The 23,489-nt window shown below is 62.0% G+C and overlaps 2 protein-coding genes across 5 annotated transcripts; both read right to left on the minus strand.

Annotated features, from left to right (window-relative positions):
- Positions 1–797: 797 nt before the first annotated feature.
- Positions 798–14,726, minus strand: KCNN1 (potassium calcium-activated channel subfamily N member 1). Of its 2 annotated transcripts, XM_054517382.1 has the most exons (10): positions 14,576–14,726; positions 9,443–9,558; positions 7,917–8,336; positions 7,745–7,840; positions 7,029–7,447; positions 4,823–4,964; positions 4,343–4,453; positions 3,797–3,924; positions 2,647–2,716; positions 798–2,053 (listed from the first exon to the last, which is right to left on the minus strand). In XM_054517382.1, the coding sequence occupies exons 3-10, from the start codon at positions 8,277–8,279 to the stop codon at positions 1,736–1,738; spliced, it is 1,647 nt and encodes a 548-aa protein (XP_054373357.1). In that variant the 5' UTR covers positions 8,280–8,336; positions 9,443–9,558; positions 14,576–14,726; the 3' UTR covers positions 798–1,735. The 2 variants fall into 2 exon arrangements, with proteins under 2 accessions (XP_054373357.1, XP_054373358.1); XM_054517383.1 differs by lacking the exons at positions 9,443–9,558; positions 14,576–14,726 and adding an exon at positions 8,945–8,980.
- A 2,027-nt stretch (positions 14,727–16,753) lies between these two features.
- On the minus strand, positions 16,754–21,607 carry CCDC124 (coiled-coil domain containing 124). 3 transcript variants are annotated; one of them, XM_036399582.2, is made up of 5 exons: positions 21,475–21,607; positions 20,193–20,363; positions 19,675–19,861; positions 18,998–19,112; positions 16,754–18,107 (listed from the first exon to the last, which is right to left on the minus strand). In XM_036399582.2, exons 2-5 carry the CDS (start codon positions 20,349–20,351, stop codon positions 17,903–17,905), a joined length of 666 nt encoding a protein of 221 aa, XP_036255475.1. In that variant the 5' UTR covers positions 20,352–20,363; positions 21,475–21,607; the 3' UTR covers positions 16,754–17,902. The 3 variants fall into 3 exon arrangements, with proteins under 3 accessions (XP_036255475.1, XP_036255474.1, XP_036255473.1); XM_036399581.2 differs by lacking the exon at positions 21,475–21,607 and adding an exon at positions 20,841–21,328; XM_036399580.2 differs by lacking the exon at positions 21,475–21,607 and having other exon boundaries at positions 20,193–21,328.
- Between the last annotated feature and the right edge of the window lie 1,882 nt (positions 21,608–23,489).

The raw sequence follows: 23,489 nt of genomic DNA on the forward strand, positions 1-23,489 counted from the left end.
GTGCGATGTCCCCTGGCTGCTCCCCAGTGCCACTAGCAGTGCCACTAGAAGTGCCACCAGCAGTGCCACCAGTGCCACCGCCGCCCGGCACCGCACGTTAATCATTGACAGCCCCGCACCACCCCGATTGTCGCACGGGGGCACCACGGCGCCACCACCCCACTCCCCTACCCGCGGAGTGTCCCTCACCCTCCTGGCGCCCCAAAAAGGGTCTGGGGTCCCCCAAAATCTGCCCCAAAAACCCACGCGGGGTTTTGTCACCTCCACAAAGTTCCCAGGGCCAGGGGAACTCCTGGGAGGGGGAAACCCAAAAATCCCCCAAAATCGGCCCAAAACCCCAAAAAATCCCCCTAAAACACAACCACCCCCCCAAACCTCCCCAAAATCCCCCCAAACCCCCCCAGGCCGAGCAGAGAGCGACACGTCCAGTTCAGGCTCCTTTAATTTGCGCCTCAGCCCCCCCAAAAAACCCCAAATCCCACCCACGACCCCCCCACAGCACGGAGGGAGCAGAACCGGACCCGGAGGGGTGTCCAGGACTGTGGGGAGGGGTCCTGACCCCCACCAGAGGGTCAGTATTGCATCCAGGGGTGCCCCCCCCCCCCCCCCCCCCCAATTTTCCAGCTGGGGGAAACTGAGGCACGGAGAGGTGACGGTGACATCGCCAAGGTCACTTTGGGGGCAGAGCCACGAATGGAGACCCTTCCCCCAAAAAAATACACCCCCCCCGACCCCATTTTGGGGGTCACCACGGGGGTCTCCCCCCCCCTCCGAACCCCCCACCCTGTCCCCAAATTTCAGCCTCCCCCCAAAAACCACTCATGGCTCCTGGTTTGTCCCCTCTGTCCCTTGTCCCCTCCCCTCTCCCACCCCCCCCCCCCCCAAAAAAAAGGCTCAGCTCGGCTCCCACCACTTGGGGGGGTCCCGGAGGGATTTTGAGGGGGTCCCGGGGGGGGTTGGGGGGGTCCAGCACAGTGAACGCAGGAGATTTTATACAGAGCTTTCCAGAACAAAGCTACGGGAACGGCCACACGATGGCCAGAGATAAACACGGGGACCCCCCTCGCACCCCAAACCGCGGGGGGAGTGAGGGGATGGGAGACCCCCCTGCACCCCAAAACCAGGGAGGTACAAAGGGCTCTGAGACCCCCCCCCTGCACCCCAAAACCGCCCTCCTGGGGCTGGGGGGGACACAAAGGGGTCTGGGGGTGTCCCCAATGCCCCCCACCCCCTCCCCCGACGGCGTCACCCACTGTCCCAGGTGACAGGAGGTGACACGGGGGTGTACCATGGCCCCCCACCCCACTGCCACAGTCCAAAGGGGTGGGAGGGTGACAGAAGGGGACAGGGGGGTGTCCCCAGCACCCCTCAGCTGCTGTCTGAGGGAACACACGGCAACACGTGGTGACACACGGTGACATGGTCCTGTCCCCATCACCCTGAGGTGACTGACACATGGTGACACAACACGGGTGTCTTGCAGCTGTCCCTCAGCCGCTGTCCGAGGTGAGATGGGTGACACACGGTGACATGGGTGACACATGGGTGTCCTGCTGCCATCCTCCAGCCGCTGTCCGGGGTGACGGTGACACACAGTGACATGGTGCTGTCCCCATCATCCCGAGGTGACACACAGTGACACAGGTGTCCCACTGCCATCCCTCAGCTGCTGTCCGAGGTGACACGGGTGACACATGGTGACACGGGTGACACACAGGTGTCCTGCCTCTGTCCCTCATCCGCTGTCCGAGGCGGCCCGGGGGCTATCCCGGGGGCTGTGCCGGGGGCTGTGCCGGGGGCTGTCGCTGCTGTCGCTGCCGTGGCAGGGGCTGCAGGGCGCGGTGGTGTCCCGCGGTGTCCCCGCTGTCCCCAGGGCTGTCCCCGGGGCTGTCCGGGCCGGCGGCTGGCGCAGGGCGCGGCCGAGCAGCGCGGGCAGCGCCTGCAGGAGCCCCCCCAGGGCCTCCAGCTGCGCCTCCAGGGCCCCCAGGCGCCGGCCCAGCTCCTCATGGCGCTCCTGCAGCTCCGAGAGCAGCTCCAGCATCACCGACTGAGTCTGCAATGGGGCACGGTCAGGGGCACCCCAAAAATAGGGGGCGTGGGGGCAGAGAGACCCCAAAAACATGGGGGTGTGGAATCAGGCATCACTGATTGCGTCTGCAATGGGGCATGGTCGGGGGACCCCAAAACAAGGGGAAGTTTGGGGTCAGGGGCACCTCAAAAATAGGGGGGGTTTGGAGTCAGGCATCACCGACTGCGTCTGCAATGGGGCATGGTCAGGGGCATCCCAAAAATAGGGGGACTTTGGGGGAAGGGGTCAGTGACTGTGTCTGCAACGGGGGTTGGGGTCAGGGGGATCCCAAAACAACAGGGGTGTGGGGGCACAGGTCAGCAAGACCCCAAAAACATTGGGGTGTGGGGGCAGGGATCAGTGCCACGCAAAAAATGGGATGTTCGGGGTCAGGGATAGGTGTGACCCCAAAACAATGGGGGCTTTGAGGAGGGTCTGATCCTATAAAAACAGGGGGTGGTAGGAGCTGGGTCTGACCCCATAAAAATGGGGGGTTTGGGGAGGGGCTGATCCCATAAAAATGGGAGGTTCAAAGCTGGTCTGACCCCACAACAATGGGGTTTTTGGAAGGAGCTCACCTTGGCCAGGTCCACCAGGGTGTTGGCCTGGTCGTTGAGTTTGCGCTGCTCCATCTTCACACTCCTCAGCCTGAGGGGACAATGGCAGTCTTGGGGACACTCCTGGCAGCGCTCTCACCCCCTGGCAGCTCTGTCGTCCTGCAAGCGTGGTGTGTCCTCCCCCCGACCCGGTAGCACTGTTACCCCCCAGCAGCGTTGTCACCCCCCTCAGGAGCTCTGTGACCCCCCCCGGCAGTGCTGTCATCTCTGTCCCCCCCCATGCAGCCCCTCCCCCAGACGTGCAGCCCCTCCCATAAAGCGCAGCCCCTCCCCCCCAAACCAGCCCCCCCCGGGAGGGTCCCCCCCACCCCAAATGTGGCGGCAGAGCCCATGTGAAGCTGGGGGGACAGGGGAAGGGGGGCACTTACTTCTGAGCTCTGCGGGGGCAGCGCAGCAGAGGGAAAACAAAGGGTTAAAGGCGAGGGGACAGCACGGCAGCGACACCACCACCACCCCAAAGGGACCCCAAAAAGGGACCCAAAGGGACCCCCCTGTCCCAGCCAGGCCACCCGCAGACCCCACCCGGAAGATGGAGGCGTCTGGGGGTCATCCCAAAGGTGACCGGTGGGGGGTGAGGGACAGGGACAGGAGGGGGACAGGGATGGGGACAGGGACAGGGACAGGGGACAGCAGAGGTGGGGGACACAGAATGGCACAAGGGGAAAGGGATGGAACAGGGGATGGGGACAGCGGATGGAGGACAAGGACAGGGGACAGGGGATGGGGACAAAGAGAGAGAGGACAGAGGACAAGGAATGAGGACAAGGACAGGAGACAAGAATGGGGACAAGAACAGGATAGGGGACAAGAACAGGATAGAGGACAAGGCCAGGGGAGGCGGACATTGGGAATGGGGGACAGGGGACGAGGAATGGGGACAAGGAATGGGGCAGAGGTGAAGGCCAGGAGATGGGGACAAAGGCAGGGGACAAGGACAGGACAGAGACCAAAACCAGGTGACAAACCCAGCAGAGACACCCGCTAGGGTGACAAACCCAGGCCACCCCAATGCTGACCATCTGTCACCCACCCGGAGGGGACACACCCCCTTTGGAGACAGGGCCGCGGCCAGGGGGGGTGACAAGGAAGCAGGAAAAGCGGTGGCACTTACTGATGGATGGCTTGAAGGAACTTACGCTGGTGGGTCCGAACTTTGGCGTGGTCGATCTTCTTCACCAGCTTGGTGTGCTTGTAGATGAGCCACGTTTCCCTGAGCACGTTGGCAGCGGCGTTCTTCACCTGCGACCCCAAATCCCACCAGTCACCCATGAAGGGACTTCAGAATTGGCTTTTTCCCATTTTTTCCCATTTCCCTCCACATTATTTTTGGGGTTTTTCCCACTTTTAATTGTTTTTTTTTGCAATTTTAATTGAGATTTTAATGAATTTAATGGATTTTTTTTCTCAGTTTAATGTGGTATTTCCAGGTTTTAATGGGTTTTTCCCGGTCTTAAGGGGATTTTTCCCATTTTAATGGGTTTTAATGGGATTTTTTCCATTTTAATGAGTTTTAATGGGATTTCCCCCAATTTTAACCGTATTTTTTCCATTTTTAATGGGATTTTCCCCATTTTAATGGAGTTTTCCCCAGTTTTAACATTTTTTCCCATTTTTACTGGGATTTCCCCATTTTTTGGGCCAAGCCAGGCACTCTCACCCGCTTGGTGAGCTGCGTGTCCATCATGAAGTTGTGGACATGTTTCTCGGCTTTGGTCAGCTCCAGCTTCCGGGCCACCACGGCCACCACCAGCGCAGTGCAGCCGGCGCCCTGTGGGAACATTGAGGACAGCATTGTCTCCCCCCCCTTGTTTGCATTTTTGCATTAATTTGGGTTTAAAAATTAAAAAAAAAACATGGCAGGAAGCGGAAATTCCAGTTTGCTTCTCAATCTGGAGTTAAAAATAATCTCTTTTCCCAAGTGGAAAATCTCCTCGCGGTGTCCCCAAGGCGGTGTCCCCTCATGGTGTCACCTCTTGGTGTACTCTTCCATATCCCCTCTTGGTGTCCCCTGGTATGTCCCCATGCAGTGTCCCCTCACAGTGTCCCCTCTTGGTGTACCCTGCCATGTCCCTGCCTGTCTCCTCTCGTTGTCCCCAGCCTGTCCCCAGCCGTGTCCCCTGGCTGTCCCCACGCTCACCATGATGCCGGTGAGCAGGCACACGCCCTTGCCGCAGTAGGTGTGTGGCACCATGTCCCCGTAGCCGATGGACAGGAAGGTGATGGAGATCAGCCACATGGCCCCCAGGAAGTTGCTGGTCACCTCCTGCTTGTCGTGGTACCTGCACAGGGCGGTGGCACCGCTGTCACTGCTGTCACCAGCATAATTGAATTCCTCTCCCCATTTTGTGCCCATTGCAGTGGATTTGAGGTGTTGTCCCCAAGATGGAATTGGGGACACCATGGGGATGTCCCATGGCCAGGCTGTGTCCCCCTGGGACAATGAGGGGACAGCACAGAGGTGGCACCACTGTCCCCAACAACGCGGGATGCCGATGTCACCGTTCACCCCCAAAGGCCACCGCGGGTGATACCGGGGGGGAAAATGGGGGACACTGTGAGATTCCGATGTCACAAATGCCGTGGTGCCACCACCCCCCTGTCCCCAAGGGTGGGGACAAGCCTGGCTGGGGGACACGGAGCAGCAGTCAAGCCGGGCAGGGGGACAGGGACATGCGGGGAAATGGGGCGGGAAACGGGGAAAATGGGATTGGGAAAGGGGGAAATGGGATGGGGAAAGGGGGAAATGGGATGGGAAAAGGGGAAATGGGACTGGGGAAAGGGAAAATGGGGTCAGAAAAGGGAAAAGGGACAGAGGAACAAGCCGGGGTGGGGCTGTGGGGTCTCAAGCATCAGGAATTTAGGATTGCTGCTTCCCAACCCGGTCTGGGCTTGGAACCTCACCCGGCAGGGACTTGGCAGGCACAGCCCAGGGTGAGGGCGGAAGTGACAGCACGGTGACAATTCCCAGGATCCGCATTCCCAAGGAACACCCGGGATTCCCCACCAAGGAACCCAAAACGTGCGGGGCCAGGAGGGGAAAGGTGAAGGGACAAAAGTCAGATCCCAGGAGAAAAAAAAACCCTTTGGAGACTCCCAGCTCCTTGTGGGGTCTCTCTGAAAGTCCCCCACAGCCACCACGGAGGTCCCCAAGGCAGGGGATAGCGGGGAAGGGACAGGAAGCAGCTGCTGAGGTTCCAAGACGAAAAGGGCTCCAGGCCCCTTTCCGCGCCCCCCTCCCGCCCCCGGCCGCAGCCAATCCTAAATTCTGGGGATTCGGGGAGCAGAAGCCTGGGGCGGGGGACGGTCCCTGCGGTCACTCGGGACAGTCCCCGCGGTCACTCACAGTTTGTCCCTGCAAGCAGCAGAGCGGGCAGGGAGGGAAAACAACAGCGGTTAATGCACGACCCCGGGGGGGCTGGGGGGGGCTTGAAACCAGCAGGGGCAAGGATCACGGCGGGGACATCCCGGGAACCCCGCGGGGACATTCCTGGCACCCCGCGGGGACATCCCGGCACCCTGCGGGGACATCCCGGACACCCGCAGGGAGCAGCTGAGGAGCATCCTGAGGGCAAGTCCTGGAGGGTCCCCTCGGTGGCAATGTCATAATCTCGGACCCCTCTGTGGGACCCCAAAACTTTGGTCCCCTCTGCAGGACTCCAAATCTTTGGTCCCCGTGGCAGCTCCAGCTCTTTGCACCCCTCTGCAGGACCCTCAACCTTCATACCCCTCTGTGAGACCCCAAACCTTTGGTTCCCCCGAGAGACCCCCAGTTTTCATCCCCTCACCACCCCCCAGCTCTTGGTTCCCTCTCTGTCACCCCCAGCCCCAGCAGGCCCCAGCCCAGGGTGACACGGAGGAGCCTGGGGACAACTCCACCTGACAAACCCCAAACATCCTGACCATGGCGGTCTCCCCACCACTCAAACTCCCCGATACCTCCTCAGCTGCACCCCCAGCCCCTCCCACCAAAACCCCCTCACTTAGAATCCCGTGAAAATCCCAAAATGGAACCCCTAAAAGATGGTCTTTGCCTCCACCCATGAAAACCCCAAAATAGAACCCCTAAACCCCAACCTTTGCCTCCACCCATGAAAACCCCATGAAAACCCCACGAAAACTCCAAAACTGGAACCCCCAAACCCCGACCTTTAACTCCACACTCAAAAACTCCAAAATGGGAACCCCTAAGCTACAGCCTTTACCTTCACCCACGAAAACCCCAAAATGGAACCCCTAAATCCCGAACTTTCCCTCCACCCACAAAAACCCCATGAAAATCCCATGATAAGCCCAAAACAAGAGCCCTCAAACCCCAACCTTCCCCTGCCTCCCCAGCCCCTCACCTCTCACAGACGCGCACAGTCCAGGCAGCGATGATCCAGGAGGAGATGCTGAAGACCAGCAGCACCGTCCCAGGGCAGATGGTCATGAGGGTCTTCATGACAAAGCGCGTGTTGAAGTTGATCTTGTTGAGCGCGCCGATGCTGCGTGACGAGGCATCGGTGAAGAGCTTGCTGTGCAGCAGCATCACGCGGCCAATCAGGTAGAGCCGCAGGAACATGGGGATGGACAGGATGATGTCCACGTCAGCGTGGGCCACCGAGGCCGCGTACGTGAAGGCCAGCCGGGCCGTCCAGGTGAACAGGTACTGCCCAGGGATGGGGTGGATGGCGCACACCAGCAGCTCCAGCGCAATGAAGAAGACACGCTCCGAGGTCATGGCGATGCGCCAGTCATCGGCGCCGTTGTCCACCATGAACAGCTGCGGAGGTTTGGGTTCATTTGAGGGGTTTTGAGATAATTTAAGGGGCAATTTTGGTTAATTTGAGGAGGTATTAACTTATGGGGTATGTTAACTCATGGGTATTATTTTAAGGATGACTTGTTTTAGTATAAACCCAAAACTTCTTTTTATTTATTTTCGGGAACAGAGGAGTCGGGTTTTTCCTTGTTTTTTGGGTTTTTTTGCCGGTGCCACACCCCCAGCCAGGTGCCAGCAGGTGCCCCTCCCCCCCCCCCCCCCCCCCCCCCCCGCCCCGCCCCGGCCAGGGACGCTCACCTGGATCTCCCTGGCATGGTACATGACAATGAGCCCCAGCAGGATGAGCGTCGAGAGGCTGATAAGGCATTTCAGGGCGAACGAATACGACGATTCCTACGACACCATAGAACCACCGTGAGCTCAGCCGGACCCCGGATTCCCTCATCCCCACCCTGAGACCCCTCCCCACCTTGGTGTAGACCCCCCAGGAGAGCTCGGTCTCGGTGACCATCACCACGATGCCGAACATGCCGAAGATGAGCGCGTAGTCGCTGAGCCGCTTGCGCTTCTCGAAGAGCGCTCGCCGGTGGCCCAACTTGTAGCCGATGTTCTGGTTCCGCCGCTCCTCCGCCGCCCCCTGCCCCGGGGGGGCCGCGGCGGGGCCGGGCTCCGCCGTCCCGGGCTGCTCGGGCCGGGACACCACAACCTGCAGGCGGGGGCTGGGGCAGGGCAGCGACGGCTGCGGGTCCCGGTGCGGCGGCTGCGGGATGCGGGCGGCGCTCGGGGGGCCCCGGGGCCGCGCCACCCCCCCATTGTAGCGATAGCTGCTCATGGCTTTTCTGGCGACAGCACCGGGAGATCCCGCATGGCTCGGCGGCGCGGGGGCGACCTGCGGGACAAGGGACACGCGGGGGGACACGGTGGGTGGCCGGGGAGGGGATGCGGGGAGAGGGGATCCCGCCCGGACTCGGGGGGTTTTTGCCCGGCCTCGACGGCGGTGGGGACACGTCCTGCCCGTGGGGGACACGCAGTGACCACACGGACACGTCCTGTCTGTGGGGACATGTCCTGCCCGTGGGGGACACGCGGTGACCACAGGTCCGTGTCCCGCCTACGGCGGGGACGCGTGGCGCTCGTGGGGGACGTGGCCGTGTCCTGCCCGTGGCGGGGACACACGGTGACCACAGGGACGCGTCCCGCCCGAGGGGACACGTCCTGTCCGCGAGGCCGTGCCCGTGCCCGTGTCCTGCCCACGGAACCGCGTCCCGCCCCCCGCGCTGCAGACACGGCCGCCAGGACGCGGCCACCCTCCGCTCCCGGTGGCCGCTGTCCCCTGTCCCCTCCCCGCAGCCGCGGGACATCCCCGGTCCCGAGCGACGGCTGCGCGTCCCCGCCGCCCCCGAACGCGCCGTGCCCGGTCCCGCCGTGCCCAGGGCTGCCGGGGGGGCTCCGCCGCGGCTCCCCCCACTCCCGGTGCGGCCCTGCCGTGCCCGGTACCTGCCGTACCCGGGGCCTGCCCGCGGGGCTAGGGCCGGGTCCCGGTCCCGCCGCCGCCGCAGCCCGAGCCGGTCCCGGGGGCGCGCGGCGGCGGCTCCGGAGCGCCGGGGGCGGGGTTAGAGGCGTGGTCCGAGCATATCCCGCGATCTGACTGGTCCGTGCAGCCCCCGCCCCCGCTGACGAGCACCGCGCCACGCCCTTGGTCACGCCCCCTTATGTTGGCCGCACCTCCTGCTCCCTCCGTGCCCTCCCGGAGACCCCGGGACCCCGCGGCCCCCTCCTCAAAAACGCCCCCTCCCCATCCCAGACCTTCAGCACCCCTCGGGACCCCCTCCCCACCCTCGAGCCTCGCTGCACCCCAAAATTCATCACCCCCCCTTGTCCCCCCCAAAAACACCCCCGTGCACCCAAACATCCCCGGTGCTCCCCAAAACTCCCCCAGTGCACGCCAAACACCCCCACTGCACCCCAAAACACCCCCCGTGACCCCCGCCGTACCTGCTGGGGCTCCCCGGGGCCGCCCGGGGGGGTCCCGGGGCCGTCAGGGGCTGCGGGGCCGGGGCCGGGTGCGGGGCCGGTCCGGGGGTCCGGGGGCCATGGGCTTCCCTCCACGCCTGCCCAGGGGACACTCAGCGTTAGGGGGTCCCCAAACCCCCCCGGTGACAGAGCTAGCACTGCCCAGGAGGGTCCTGCCCTGGCAGTGCCACCCCCAGGCGTCACAGTGTGCCCTGCACCAGCGAGTGCCGGGCACAAGGGGATGTCACAGGAGTGTCCCCATGGCATGAGGGGCTGTGTCACACTGATGTCCCCTTTGTACGAGGGGCTGTGTCACACCAATGTCCCCACGGCACAAGGGGCTTTGTCACACGAGTGTCTCCTTGGCACACAGGGCTGTGTCACACTGATGTCCCTGTTCAGGAGGGGCTGCACCACACCCATGACCCCATTTCATGCAGGGCCCTATTGCACCAACAACCGCATTGCACGGGGGGTTTCATCCCATAAAAACCACCCATTGCATGAGGGGTTATTGACACGAAAACCTCATTGCATGGGGGATTACATCCCATAAAAACCCTGCTGCACACAGGGCTGCACCATTCAAACAACCCCATTGCATGGGCGATTACATCCCATAAAAACCCCATTGCACGAGGGCTGCACCGTACAAAAACCCCCATTGCACGAGCAGCCCTACTGCACCAACCCCATTGCACAAGGGGTTACATCACATGAAAACCCTATTGCACAAGGGGCTGTGTCTCACTAAAACCCCATAGACCGGTGGGCTGTGTCACACTAAAACCCCATTGCTTGAGGGGCTGGACCATACAAAAACCCCATTGCACGAGGAGCTGTGTCTCACTAAAACCCTGTTGCATGAGGGGCTGCACCATTTAAAAAAACGCCATTGCACGAGGGGGCCCCATTGCACCAAAACCCTGTTCTGTGAGGGGCAGCACCACACTAAAACCCCATTGCATGGGTGCCTCTGTCACACCAAAACCCCATAGCACGAGCGGCCCTACTGCTCCACCCCCATTGCCACCCCGCAAACCCCTCTTGCACAACACCCCACAACTCCCCAGACCCCAAACCCCAAATCACCCCCGACCCCCCGGGGGCTCCCCCATCCCTGCAGCGCCTCCTGGGCTTTGAGGCCACCAGCAGGGGACAGCCCCTACTGTCCCCATTCCCGGGGGGCTACGGGGCCCCGGTTCCGCAGTCCCTGAGCTGCCCCCGGTACCCCGGGAGCCCCGGGGGAAGTGGGGCCAGCTCCAGCGCCCCGCTGCTCCCGGTGTGCGGCCGGGCCTGGCTCCCCTCCAGGGCCGGATCGTTTTCTCTCCATTCTGCCAAATTTATGGCAGGAAAATGGGCTCCGATTTCTTTTTAATATTCGGCGTGGTGATGAAAAAGCCGCAGCGGGCAGGGACAGAGGGGAAATGTTCCTCCCAGCCTCCAGGGCCCTGCCCTGAGGCTGTGCCAGGCCCACAGCCGGGAAAAGTTTTGTCACCTCGGATGGGGGTGGGTGAGGCCACCGCGGGCTGGGGATGGTGAATATTTCATGAGGCACCGCTCCGTGGTGGCTTCACTGCTCTGGATGGTGGCAAACGGCCCAGATCTATCTTCCCCCTGCCCGAACATCCCCAGGGATGGATCCCACAAACCGGGGAGGCCTTCTGTCCCTGTCCCCTATCCCCTGTCCCTGTCCCTGTCCCCAGTCTCTGCTCCCTGTCCCCTGTCCCTGTCCCCAAGGGGACACCCTGGCTGGTGGCTGCATGCCCGGGGTGGTCCTGCCTGTCCCCATCGTCCCCAAGGTGGGGATGGGGATGGGGACATGGCAGGTCCACTGTCACTGCGTGTCCTTGAGCCACGGCCACCAGTGTCCCTGCTCCAGGATGTGACGCTGTATCAGGACACCCACGGGTGGCTCTGCCACCCTCCACACGGGGACAACGGACAAGGGAGAGGTGCAGATGCCACCATGCTGGGGCAGGACCCTTGGGAGACGACAGCAAAGAGTGACAGCATCTCCCGCGGCAGGGACACGCGCCGGGACACCCCATGGCCGGCCTGCAGCAGCCCCCAGCGCCTCGGGGGTGACAGTGGGGTGGCAGCGGGGGGACAAGGGGACCCCCCGCTCCCCCCGTGCCCGGAGCAGCGGAGGCGCTGCCTCGGAGCAACTGCAGAGAAGGGGAGGGCGCGGCTATAAATAGCGGCGGGTTCCCCGCGGGTGATTTATTTATTCCACTCTCACTAATTCCTGCCCGGGTATCTCTGCGGGGTGGGGCACGAATCCTGGGGGAGCCGGGCTGGTGGCACCGCGGGGAAAGCAGAGTGACCCCCGCCTGCGCTGCTCGGGGCTGCGGGGACAGCACGGTGACCCCGGGCGGGGTCACCGGGGCTCCCCGCCAGCCGCCACCACGGCCCGGGGCTGGTCGGGGGCACCAAGTGCGTCAGACCCCCGGCTGCCCCCCCCGTCCGTCCCCAAAAATCCGCCGCGTGGCCCCGGTTCCTGCGGCCGCCGCCAAGTCCTGGCCATATGTCCCAGGCCGGGAGCAGCTGGCGGTGCCCGCGGGAGCCCCCGGCCCCCGCTGCCCACCCGCCGGCGAGGGGCGGGCCGGGGGCGGCACCGCCGCTGCCCCCCGAAGGCAGGGCAGGGGGGCTCACTGTGATTTGGGGGGGCACAGAACCGGCTGAGAGGAAGCAGGACGAGGCCACGCGGCTCCCCAAAAAGCAGCGGGATGGCTCAGCCCAGCCGTGCCACGGGGGGACCCTCGGGGGTGGCGACACCCGCGACCCCCAGGTCCCCCCCGTGTCCCCCCCCCCGGCACAGCGGGTTGGGGGCACAGGTGCAGTGCCCGGCCTGGGGGGGTTTCCCCCACGCAGAATCGGGCCCGGTGCCACCCCTGGGGCGTCCGTGTGTCCCCCACAGCGCAGGGGGAGGCGCAGGAGGTGGCACACCCGCAAGGACACCCGAAGCTCCCCGGCCCCGCCGCGACGCTGGGGGATCCCCGCCTGGTGCCGGGGTCTCCCCGAGAAAATCCCTCCGCAGAGACCCGCCGGGACACCCGGCACCGCCGCTGAATCCGGGGGACACGGCCACAGCCCCCATGTCCCAAGGCCTGGCAGAGACAGCCGTGATCCCCCCCGCGACACCCCCAACCCAAGGGGGGACCCCATCCCCATCCCGCCCGCCTCGGGAGGGGACGCGCGGCAGGGGCCACTGTACCTGCCTGGGGCCCCGCGGGTGCGTGGGGCTGGGCTGGGGGGTCCCGGGGGGTGCAGCGGGGGGGGGGGGTGGGGGGGGTGGGTCCGGGCTCCCCACGCCCCCCCTTGGCCGCCACCGCACCGGCGTCCCCAGACAAAGCCGCCGCGCCGGGTTCTCCCTGCGCCTCCCTCACGCGCTCGGCTCAGCCAAAGGACAAAGCCGCTCCGCCTGGCTGCCCCCGCCGGGCCACCGCCGACCCCCGCTCCGGGCCACCCGGAGGGGACACGGCCGTGCCCGCCGCCCCTGGCACCGCCACAAAGCCCTCGGCGATGGGAGGGGGGTCTCCCAAAGCTCGCCCACGCCCTTGTGGAGCCCCGTGTCCCCGCTGCGGGGCGGGGGTCCTCACCCTGACGAGGGGGTCCCCGCAGTGTCCCCCCCAGCGCAGGGTCCCCAGCGGTGGACCAAGGTCACCGGGAAGGTCGCGAGGGGCGCGAAGGTCCCCATGTGTCCCCACGGTCCCCGTCTCGAAGGCTGTGCCCCGCACGTCGAAGCTGCAAGGGCCACGTGGTGCCCGAACCCGCCCGGAGCCCCCGGTGCCCCCCGGGCTCGGCTGCGGCCCCGGGGCCCGCCGGCTCCGGTGGCTGTGGGACGTGCCACCCCAGTGTCACAGCTGCGCTTGTGGCGCTGGGTCCCCCTGCTTTTGGTGGCTGCTGAGCCGGGTGTCACCCCACTGCGCCATCGCTGTCACTCCCCTGTGCCATCAGTGCCACCCCACTGTGCCACCCCAGCAGCTGGCGGCCAAAACCGAGGGAGCCCCGAGTGCCACCAAGCCCTCAGCCGCACTCACGTCTTTGGTGACAAGCAGCTACATTGTCCCCAAGGACGGGGACCCCCAAATCCCCTGACTCCATCAGCCGGGGGTGCCCCGAGCAGCCGAATCCCGCAGGGAGGGGAGTCCCTAATGTCCCCACACCACAAACAGCGCAGGGAGGGAGTCCCCAGTGTCCCTACACCACAACACCCCCCAAGGAGGACACCCACACGGAGGGCGACCCTGATGTCCCCACAGCCGTCCCCTCCCAAGGCTGGACATCCCCATTGTCCCCACACCCGCCGGGAGGGCGTCCCCACTGTCCCCACACACCACAACACCCCCCAGACAGAACATCCCTGCTGTCCCCACCCTCGTCACCACTCAGGCAGGACATCCCCTCTGTCCCCACACCCTACACCGGGGAATGCCACCACGGGGTCCCCGCCGCTGCCACCCCCGCAGTGTCACCCCCCCCGCCGCTGCCACCCCCGGGGTGTTCCCCCGCCGCTGCCACCCCCGCGCCCGCTCACTTGCCACGGCCCCGTGCTACGAGGAGCGTCGGGGGGCCCCGGGGGCGGCGGGCGCTGCCGGCTCTCGGCTCGGCGGAGCGACACTGGCGACAACAGCAGCGTGCGGGGGGGTCGAGGGCTTCCCCGCCCCACGCCCCCGCGTCTCCCCCGGCAGGGCAGTGACCTTGAGGCCGCGGCGCTGGCGGTGGGTGGCAGCCCGCGATATTTTTAGCCGGCCACTGTCATTCTCAGAGCGTCCTCATTGTCACTGCCGGGGGCTCCTTCTGCACCCCCCCGCCCCAACTCTCCCCCCTGCCGCCGCACCGGAGGGGGCTGAGCAGGCCTCGGACACCCCGGAGCCTGGGAACACCGGGGAACCCCTCCGTGGTGCCCCCTCCCCTTGCCAACCCTCCCGGGCACCCCCTCCCCGCCGCTGCGCCGAGGGCTTCCCGCGAGCTGGGGGATCCCCCCGAGCCGGGGGATTCCCGGGATTCCCGCGAGCCACGGGCTTCCCCAGCACCGGCAGCCACCCCTGGAGCGGAGGGGGGGGGTGGGGGTCCCCACCCTCGCAGACCCCCCCCCCCAAATTCACCCACCTGCCGCCAACCCCCGGCCTCCGCTGCCCTCGGGCGCTGCCGCCGCTGACCATGGCCCGGCGGCGGCGACACGTGCGGCGCCGAGCCCGGGATCCCGGCGGGTCCCGGTGGCACAACCGGGGGCCGGGGGTGAGCCTGGACAGCGGCTCCGCGGTGCCGCCGAGCCCCTCCCGGCCGCGCCGTGCCTCGGTTTCCCCAGCGCGCAGGCGGCGGCCGCGGGGGCTGCGGGCAGCGATGCGGCGCCGTTGCGATGTCGCTCCACACGCGCAGCCGCGCGCACCGGCCCCGCCGCCTCCCGGGGCTTCCCGGGGCTTCCCGGGGCTTCCCGGGGCTTCCCGGAGGCTCCGGGCCGCCGCTGCGGATAAATCCCGCCGCCTAACGGGGTCCCCTCCCCGCGCTCCGCCGCAGCCGCGGGGCCGGGGGCGATCGCCCACCCACGGCTCCCCCCCCACCCCCCACCATGGGGACCCCCCGCGTTGACCCCCCGGTAACATCGGGGCGGCCCCCGGGTGGGGCTTTGTCCCCCCCGCTAAGGTGTCGGTGTCACCCCCGGGGGTGCTGGCGGTGGGGAGGGGGCGCGGGGTGACCTCGGGTTGGGCGTGTCACACACGGGGTGGGGGGGAGGCTGGAGTGTCGCCCCCTTCCCGCAGCCCCTCCCGGTCCTTTGTCACACCACGGGGATTTGGGGACGTGGGGGGAGTGGGGGGGTGAGCAGCGGGGTTGGCATGGGGTGTTCGGTGGGCAGGGGCGGAGGTTTGCGGGGAACAAAGAACGGGGGGCGAGGAGCGGTGAGCATGGGGGTGTGTGCAAAGCACGGGGTCCATATCCCTGTGTCCCTGTCCCCTGTCCGTATGTCCGTGTCCGGGTGTCCCTGTCCCCGTTTGTATGTCCCTATCCGTGTGTCCCGGTTCATGTGTCCGTGTGTCCCTGTCCATGTGTCCGTGTCCCCTGTCTGTATGTCCCTGTCGCTATCCCTGACGGTGTGCCACCTTTCCGTGTGTCACCTTTCCGTGTGTCCCTGTCCCTCTGTTCAATCCCACGCCCGCAATCCCCGCTCGGCGCAGGGGGGAGGGGATGCTGAGGGGAGGGCGTGCTGCAGAGGGCGGGACCCGGGCGGGGGAGGGGCCGGGCGGGAAGGGTCGGGGCCTCGGGGATGGGGGGAGGATGCCCGATATAGGGGGGGTGCCCGATTTGGGGGGATGATGCCCGATTTGGGGGGGGATGCCCGATTTGGGGCCGGGGGGCTTCCCCCATGCCAGCCGACCTCGCGGGACTGCAGCCCCGCTTGTCCCCGCCCCGCCTCGCTCGTTGCCATGGCAATGTCCCGTCTCTCTCCCCCCCCCCCCAAGTGATGGAAAAAGGGGGGAGGGGAGTCCCCGAGGGGGGAGGGAGAGGGAATCCCCTCCCTACTCTGCCCCTCCCCCCACTGCAGTGGGGATCCCCCCCGTCCCCTCAGGAGCCGCTTTGCCGGGGGGGTGGGGGGCGGGACATCGGAACCTCCCCCCCCCCCGCACTGCGGGATTCCCCCAAATCCCACGGGAAATAGGGGATCCCCCACTAATCCCGCCCCTCCCCCTGCTGGGGGATTCCCCCCTTTAATGGGGACCCCCCTGGGATGGAGGGGCTCCCCCAAATCCCCTAAAGCCGGGGGGGGACGGACCCTGGAAATGTTTTGGGGTCCCCTCAATTCCCCTTGATCCCATGGGAGGGAGATGAGGGGACACTGGGAATGGGATTTGGAATAGGATTGGGAAGGGGAAAGGGGAACAGGGAATGGGGATGGGAAAGGGGAACAAGGAATGGGAACAGGAATAGGGATGGGAACGGGGAATGCGGAATTTAACAGGGAATGGGAGTGGGGAATGGGGATGGGAAAAGGAAGGGAATTGGGAAGGGGAATTCCCAGGATGGGGGACACCCCTGGAATTCGGGAAGGGAAACAGGGGGGGACACACTCCGGGGGGTTCCTCATTCCAGAAGCAGTGGGAATGGGGGATTCCCCTCCTCAGGAACAACCTGGGGGGGGTCCCAAAGGGAGAGAACCCCCCCAGTCCAAGCAGGAATTCCACCCCCAATTCCAGTGGGATCTTCCACATTTTCAGGGATAAAATTGAGCAAGGCAGGGAAAGAATCCCCCTCAAACCCTTCCCAAATTATTCCTTCCCCAATTTAATCAGATTTTGTTTTTTTTCTTTAAATTTTTAATTGAATTCAAACACACCAAACTCACACAAGGGGTGTGTGGGGGGGGGTCACTCCTCCCTGGCTGGATTTGGGGATTCTGGGATGTGGGAACAGGGCCCAGCCCAGGGGGAGCAGCCCCAAAAAGAGGGAAAAGGATGAGCGTGGATGAATCCCATGGGATTTTGGGAAGTTGTGTGGCACCTCCAGACCAATTCCTGGGAAGGAATTCCATTCCCAAAGAATGGGAATCCCTCCTCCGGGTGGATTTGGGGCTCCAGCATTCCAGAGGACACTGGGAATGTCACCTGGAGTGCCTGTCCCCCCCAGGAAAGGCTTTTCCCACTCCTCCCTGAGGTATTTTCCTTCTTCCCAACGCTTCTGCCCCAATCCCAAAGGAAATAGGACCAAGGATAGCCCCAATCCCAAAGGAAATGGCACCAGGGATTTCGGGGATGGGCCAATCCCAAAGAAAATGGCCCCAGTCCCAAAGGAAACAGGAGCAGGGATATCCCAATCCCAAAAGAAATGGCAGCAGGGATTTCAGGGACATCCCAATCCCAAAGGAAATGGGAACAGGGATTTCAGGGGCATCTGAATCCCAAAGAAACAGGAGCAGGGATTTCAGGGATATCCCAAAGAAACATGAGCAAGGATTTCAGGAATATCCCAGGAGCAGGGATTTCAGGACATCCGAATCCCAAAGAAACAGGAGCAGGGATTTCAGGGATGTCCCAATCCCAGAGAAATGGGAGCAGGGATTTCAGGGATATCCCAGTCCCAGAGAAAACTGGAGCAGGGATTTCATGGATATCCCAGGAGCAGGGGTTTCAGGGATACCCCAGTCCCAGAGGAAACAGGAGCAGGGACACCCAGGGGAGATCCAGGGTCTGGAATCTCTTCAGGCTCACACCCCAGGAGCATTTTCCACGTGACAACTCCAGAACTCCAAGGAGGGAACGCCAAGGGACAGCTGAGAGCCATTGAGAGCCGCTTTTCCCAGGGAATTTCAGAAAGGAGAAGGTGGCATCAGTCCAACCTCGAGCTCGCCCCAAATCCATGGGGGAAGAGAGAGAGAAAAAACCCCAAAAACCCCGCGGGGGTAGAAGGGTCCTGGCGAGGATCCCAGTCCGGGGAGGCACAAGGCTATTGGTGGCTGTTGTAGGGTTTGTGGCGCTGGTTCAGGGGGTTCTCGGGGGATCTCATCCACTCCTTCTTGAGCAGCTGGCGCAGCTGGCTCAGCCGCATGTTGGGGTTGTCCCGCCGCAGGCGTGGCAGCTGCAGCTCCTCGAAGGCGGCGAAGGCGGCGCGGAGCCGGCGCTCGGGGTGGCGCTCCAGGGGCTGGGACACGCTGGGGACAGGGAGGGACATGGTCAGGAGAGGATGGGGCATGCAGGGGACAGGGAGGGACATAGTAACAGGGGGACAGGGACACACTGGGGACAGGGATGCGTCAGGAGGGGATGGCAACATGGGGGGGACACGGTCACGCAGGGGGACAGGGAGGGACATGGTCATGGGGACACAGGGAGGGACAGGGACACGGGAGACAGGGACACGCTGGGGGACGGGGACACATCAGGAAGGGATGGGCACAGGGCTGGGACACGCCAGGGAACAGGGAAGGACATAGTCATGGGGGGACAGGGTCAGTGAGGGGTTATGGACAGGGATAGGCATGCTGGGAGGGACAGCGATAGGGATAGACACAGCCCCAAAAAAATGGTCCCGATCCCAAAGGGAATGGCACCATGGATAGCAGGGGTGGCCCCAATCCCAAGGGGATGGGGACATGGAGGGACACAGTCCCAAGGGCACAAGGACAGGCATGGAGCTGGTCTCAAAGGAAACTGCCCTGATCCCAAAGGGAATGGCACCAGGGATGCCCCAATTCCAAACAAAATGGCCCCAGGGACAGCAGGGGCAGCCTGATTCCAAAGGAAGTGGCCCCAATCCCAAAGGATTTCCTGTATCCCCCAATTGCACAGGAACCCTCCATGGAATTCAGGGACACCCCAACCCCACAGGATTTCCCACATCTCCCAATCCCACAAGATCTCCCAATCCCCCAGTCCCACAGGAACCCCCATCCCACCCTCTGCCTGCCCAGAACTCCAGGACACAGCACCCCCTCCCTAGCCACCCCAAATCCCAGATTTCCCGCTGTGATCCCAACTCCCAGGGGACCATCTTTGGGGGAAATCGGGGGGGATTTGGCGGGGATTCGGGGTCGGGGCGCACCTGAGGGCGGCGATGGCGTCCTCGATGCTGCGCGCCTCCACAGAGCCCTCCTCGGGCAGCCGCCGGTTCAGGTTCTCCTCCAGTGGCAGCTCCAGGTGTGATTTCTCCTTCTCCCCTGCCGGGAAAACCGGGAATGCTAAGGAATTCCCTCGGGAAAACAGGAACATGCCTCTGGAAAACTCGGGAATTCCTTTAAAATCCCCCGGGGAAAGTCCGTTTCCCCCTCTAAAAACCTTAATTTTTCCTCTAAAAACTCAATTTTTCATCTGGAATCTTCCCCTCTGAATAACTCAGATTTTTCCTCAGGAATTTTTTTTTTTTCCTTGGAAAACTCAATTTTTCCTAAAAAAAAAAAAATCAAATCAGTTTTTCCTCTGCAAAAGGAAATGTAGGAATGGGAAATGTGGGAATGGGAAATGTGGGAATGGGAAAGACATAGAAAATCAAGAAGCCCAGGACCAGGAGTATAAATCACAGAATTCTACAGAATTCCACATCCAGAAAAGAGCTTTGGGATCAAACACAACACCAAACCCCATCCCCAAAGTGCCACATCCAGGATTTTTTGGGGACAATTCCAAGGAACGGGAACCCCAAGCTTCCCTCAGCCATTCCCACGGTGTCTCTTGGAGCAGCAGCGGCTCCCCAGCCCAAAATTCCCATGGGAATTCCCAAACCTGCATCTGTGTTTTCCCTCTGCTGCTGCTCCTTGCGGACATTCTCCTCGATCTGGGCCCGGGTAATTTTCCCAGGATTTCCCTGCTTGGGACTTTTCCCTTTGAGCTTGGAGTCCTCCTCCTCCAGCAGCCGCTGCAGCTCCTTGCGGCGCTCCAGCTGCTCCAGGCGCCGCTTCTCCCGCTCCTCCTGGGAGGGAACACGGATTCGTGGATGGATTGATGGATGGATCCATGGATGGACCCATGGATTGATTCATGAATGAATACATGGAGGTATCCATGGATTCATGGATGGATCCATGGAGGGATCCATGGAGGGATCAAAGGATGGACCCACGGATTCGTGGATGGATCCACGGATGGATCCATAAATGGATCCACAGATGGACCCATGGATGGAGCAGCTCCAGCTGCTCCAGGCACCTCTTCTCCCGCTCCTCCTGGGAAGGGCACACAGATCCCCGGGGGTCACACCCACCCCAGGAACGTCCTCTCTCTCCGGATTTCGGGATCCCCACCTTCCTCTGCTCCTTCCTCAGGACGTGTTTGTCCTCATCCTTCCAGAGCTCATCCTCCAGCTCCTGCTGCCGCCGTGCCTCCGCCGCCGCCTTGGCCTCGGCCCTGCGGGCACGTGCCGCTGCCGACTTGCTGTTCTCCCCCTGGAATTTCTTGGGCATCCCTCAAACCCTCTGGGAAACCGGGAAAAATCGGGGTTCTTCAAGGATCTGGGGTTGGTTTTTTTTGGGGTTTTTTTATGGGGTACGCTGGGATTGAGCTTTGAGGTCAGGCAGGCAGAGTTGGGAGTTTGCGCCCTTGGAAATCTGCAGGGATGGGGATTAAAAGTTTCCAAGGTTTCCTTCCCCAGTTTCCCTCAGGAATTCTCCAGTCCTTTGCCAGAAATTCTCCAGCCCCTTCCCAAAAATTCCCTAGCCCCTTCCCAATTTTCCTCAGGAATTCTTCAGCCCCTTCCCAGATTTTGGAGATTTGGAGGGGGGAAAAGTCCCCAAAACTGAGGAAAAGACTGGGATAGTCCCCCCCAGATTTATCCCAACCTCAGATCGGGATAACCCTGGGATAAATTTCCCAGATTTCCTCCAGATCCTGGCTGATCCCAAATCTGCTCCCTCCAGGCCAAACTCCAGCCTCCCAGCCCATGGAAAAAGCACCTGGAAGTCCAAAAAAACCCCGAGCCAGGAAAACCCGGGATTGAGGCGCCTCTATCCCGATCCAGGGGGATCCAGAGGGAGGGGAGAAACTCCTTTGATTTGGATAAACAGCCCCAAAAACGGGCTGTGATTGTTATCCACGGTGGCAAAGTCAAATCCAAGGAAAACAGGAGCTTTCAAATCAACCAGCCACGGGGGAAATCACAGCTTGGGGAGCTCTAGGGCGAAATCTTTGATTTTAATGGCAGATAATTATTAATTAAATTAAATTGAAAATCAATGACTGCTCCATTCCCAAGGTTTGGGAATGGACTCAAGGCCTGGGATGGACTCATTCCTTTCTCCTGCCTAGAACATCCTCGGAGCCATCCTAAAATCCTTTTTCCTGCATTTTCACTCCCTAAAATCCTTTTTCCCGCTCTCCGAGCCTGTTTAGGAGCGGCATCGGGGCAGGGCCTCACCTGAGGGGTGGCAAAAAGGGACCCCCGAGCCTGGCCCGCCCCCCCAGGCGCCCCTTCCCCGCCTCTCCCCGGCCTTCCCCGGTGCCCCCGGTGCCGTCCCTTCCCTTCGCTCCCGGCCCGGGCCCGTCCCGGTGGCTCAGCCCCGCCCAGCCCCGAACCGGCCCCGCTCCTACCGGGCCCCGCCACCAGGCCGTCGCGCGCTTTGTGCATCATCACGGCGAGCCGTCACCACCTCCCCCAATGGCAGGGGCGGGCAGGGCGCGCCGCCGCCATGTTTGTTAAGGCGGGCATAGCTGCGTTGCGTCTTGGCGGGAGCGGCGGCGGAGGGAGCGGAGGAAGCGGCGAGAGCGGCGGGATGGGCGGAGAAGACCGATCAGGGCGGCGCGGTGGAAAAAATCCGCTGGGAACTCGCGCAACGCCCGCCGGCGGCGGAGGCAGTGCCCGGTTCAAAGATGGCGGCGCCCAGAGCGGCACCTGAGGGGATGAGCGGGCTTTAAAAGCCATGGAGACCTGCTTCTTTAGTGTGTGTGTGTATTTCAGTTTTTTTTTTTTTAACCAAGAAAAAAAATCAGTATCATATTTTGAAAAGAACCCCCAGAGCTTTGGGGGAGGTGGGCATAAATGTCAAACAAAACACAAAGAAAGACTGAGCTACTAAGGGATCATACTTAGAGCAGCAGTGGTGGGGTGGGAGGGAAGAAATATAGCAGACAAATGTAACACCATTCAGGAGGGTTTATACACAATGTTTTCATTGCAAGCAGCATTTAGAAGTGACAATTTAGTGATTTATCAGATCCCAGCACACTCCTTCCCTGTCAAAGTGATAGGCAGAACCAGCAGAGCAGCTCTGAACACACTGTTCACTACAAGGCACCACCCACAAACCCAGAACAGCTCCACCCTTGGCCAACCCTGTCCCCTTGGGCCTTCTGAGAAGCTGGGATTTAGGAGAAGGCCATGCAGGGGAACAGTGTTTCAAATGTCAAAGGATTTAAAAATATACAAGGCTATGAAAGCTGATGGGACCTGAAAGAATTGAAGGAGAAGGTGTCTTAGCAGAGCATCTTTGGCCAGTGCAGCCAGATAACCCTCAGATATCATTACTGGAGCATCTGGGAGTGAAGCCCAGCAGGAGATGCTGCAACATGAACTCCTGCCCCACACGAGAGGTTCCCAGAGACCAAAAACTCCGTGCAGAGCAGACAGGATCTGACCACAACACCTGCCTTGGGCCAAACCTGCTCTTCATTTTTCATGAGTCACACAGAAACGTGGTGTATTTATGATCACTTCTCTCACCAGACCTGGTTGCAATCAGCACTGGATCCCAAAACTGAAGGAGAAGCCTTGCGTAGATAATTCCTCCTTCAAGGCTCAGCTCCAGTACCAGGCTCAAGACCTGGCATGCGCATGCATTTGGCAGGGAGTAGCAAATCAAGTGAAAGAACATTTCAGTGGTTTTTTCAGGTGATTGTTTAGGAATTTACTTGGAATAAGCTTCCTCCCCAAGAGCGATTTCAATTCTACACATGCACAAAGAGGAGAAAACATTAATGCAGCATTGAGACAGCTCCGTGCTGAGAGCAGTGGTTTTACGGTTAAGGCCCTTGTATATCTGGGAGGGTGAAACCTCTGTGTTCAACCCTCTGGGATCATCACTTGAGCTTCCTGTGCTTTCTCAAGCTCTCAAAGTAAAATTGACCCACCAAACTCATCTTTGTCTCAATCCTAATCCCTGCATCATCCTTCAGGTGTATTTCCTCACAATGAAATTGGAGTAGAAAATGCTTTAGGAAATGCTTTGCAGCCCCTTCTTCCCCAAAGGCCCAATCTGCTTTAATTAGGAATGCTTTTCAAGCACAAGGTTTGGATGCAGCCAGTGAGACTCACATTTCAGAACGACCATCAATGGTCTGATAATGGTCAGCACTTTCAAGCAGGCTGCTGGGACTGAGGAGGATATTTGAAACGTGTTGACATGCAGTTCTAGCAGAAGTGCAAAATGAAATGCAATGTAGTAGAACTGGAAAATGAAATGCTGTTAGACAAGGCTGCTCCCCAAATTTGCTCTGCCTGGATCCACCTGCCCTGCAGCACAGCCTTCTCCCTTTCTCCTCACTGCCCTCTGCTCAGCACCAACCCAAACCTGGGCTATTTCAATTCCTGTCAGACACAGAGCAGCTGA

Source organism: Molothrus ater, chromosome 26, assembly GCF_012460135.2.
Source record: "Molothrus ater isolate BHLD 08-10-18 breed brown headed cowbird chromosome 26, BPBGC_Mater_1.1, whole genome shotgun sequence".
Taxonomy (NCBI): domain Eukaryota; kingdom Metazoa; phylum Chordata; class Aves; order Passeriformes; family Icteridae; genus Molothrus; species Molothrus ater.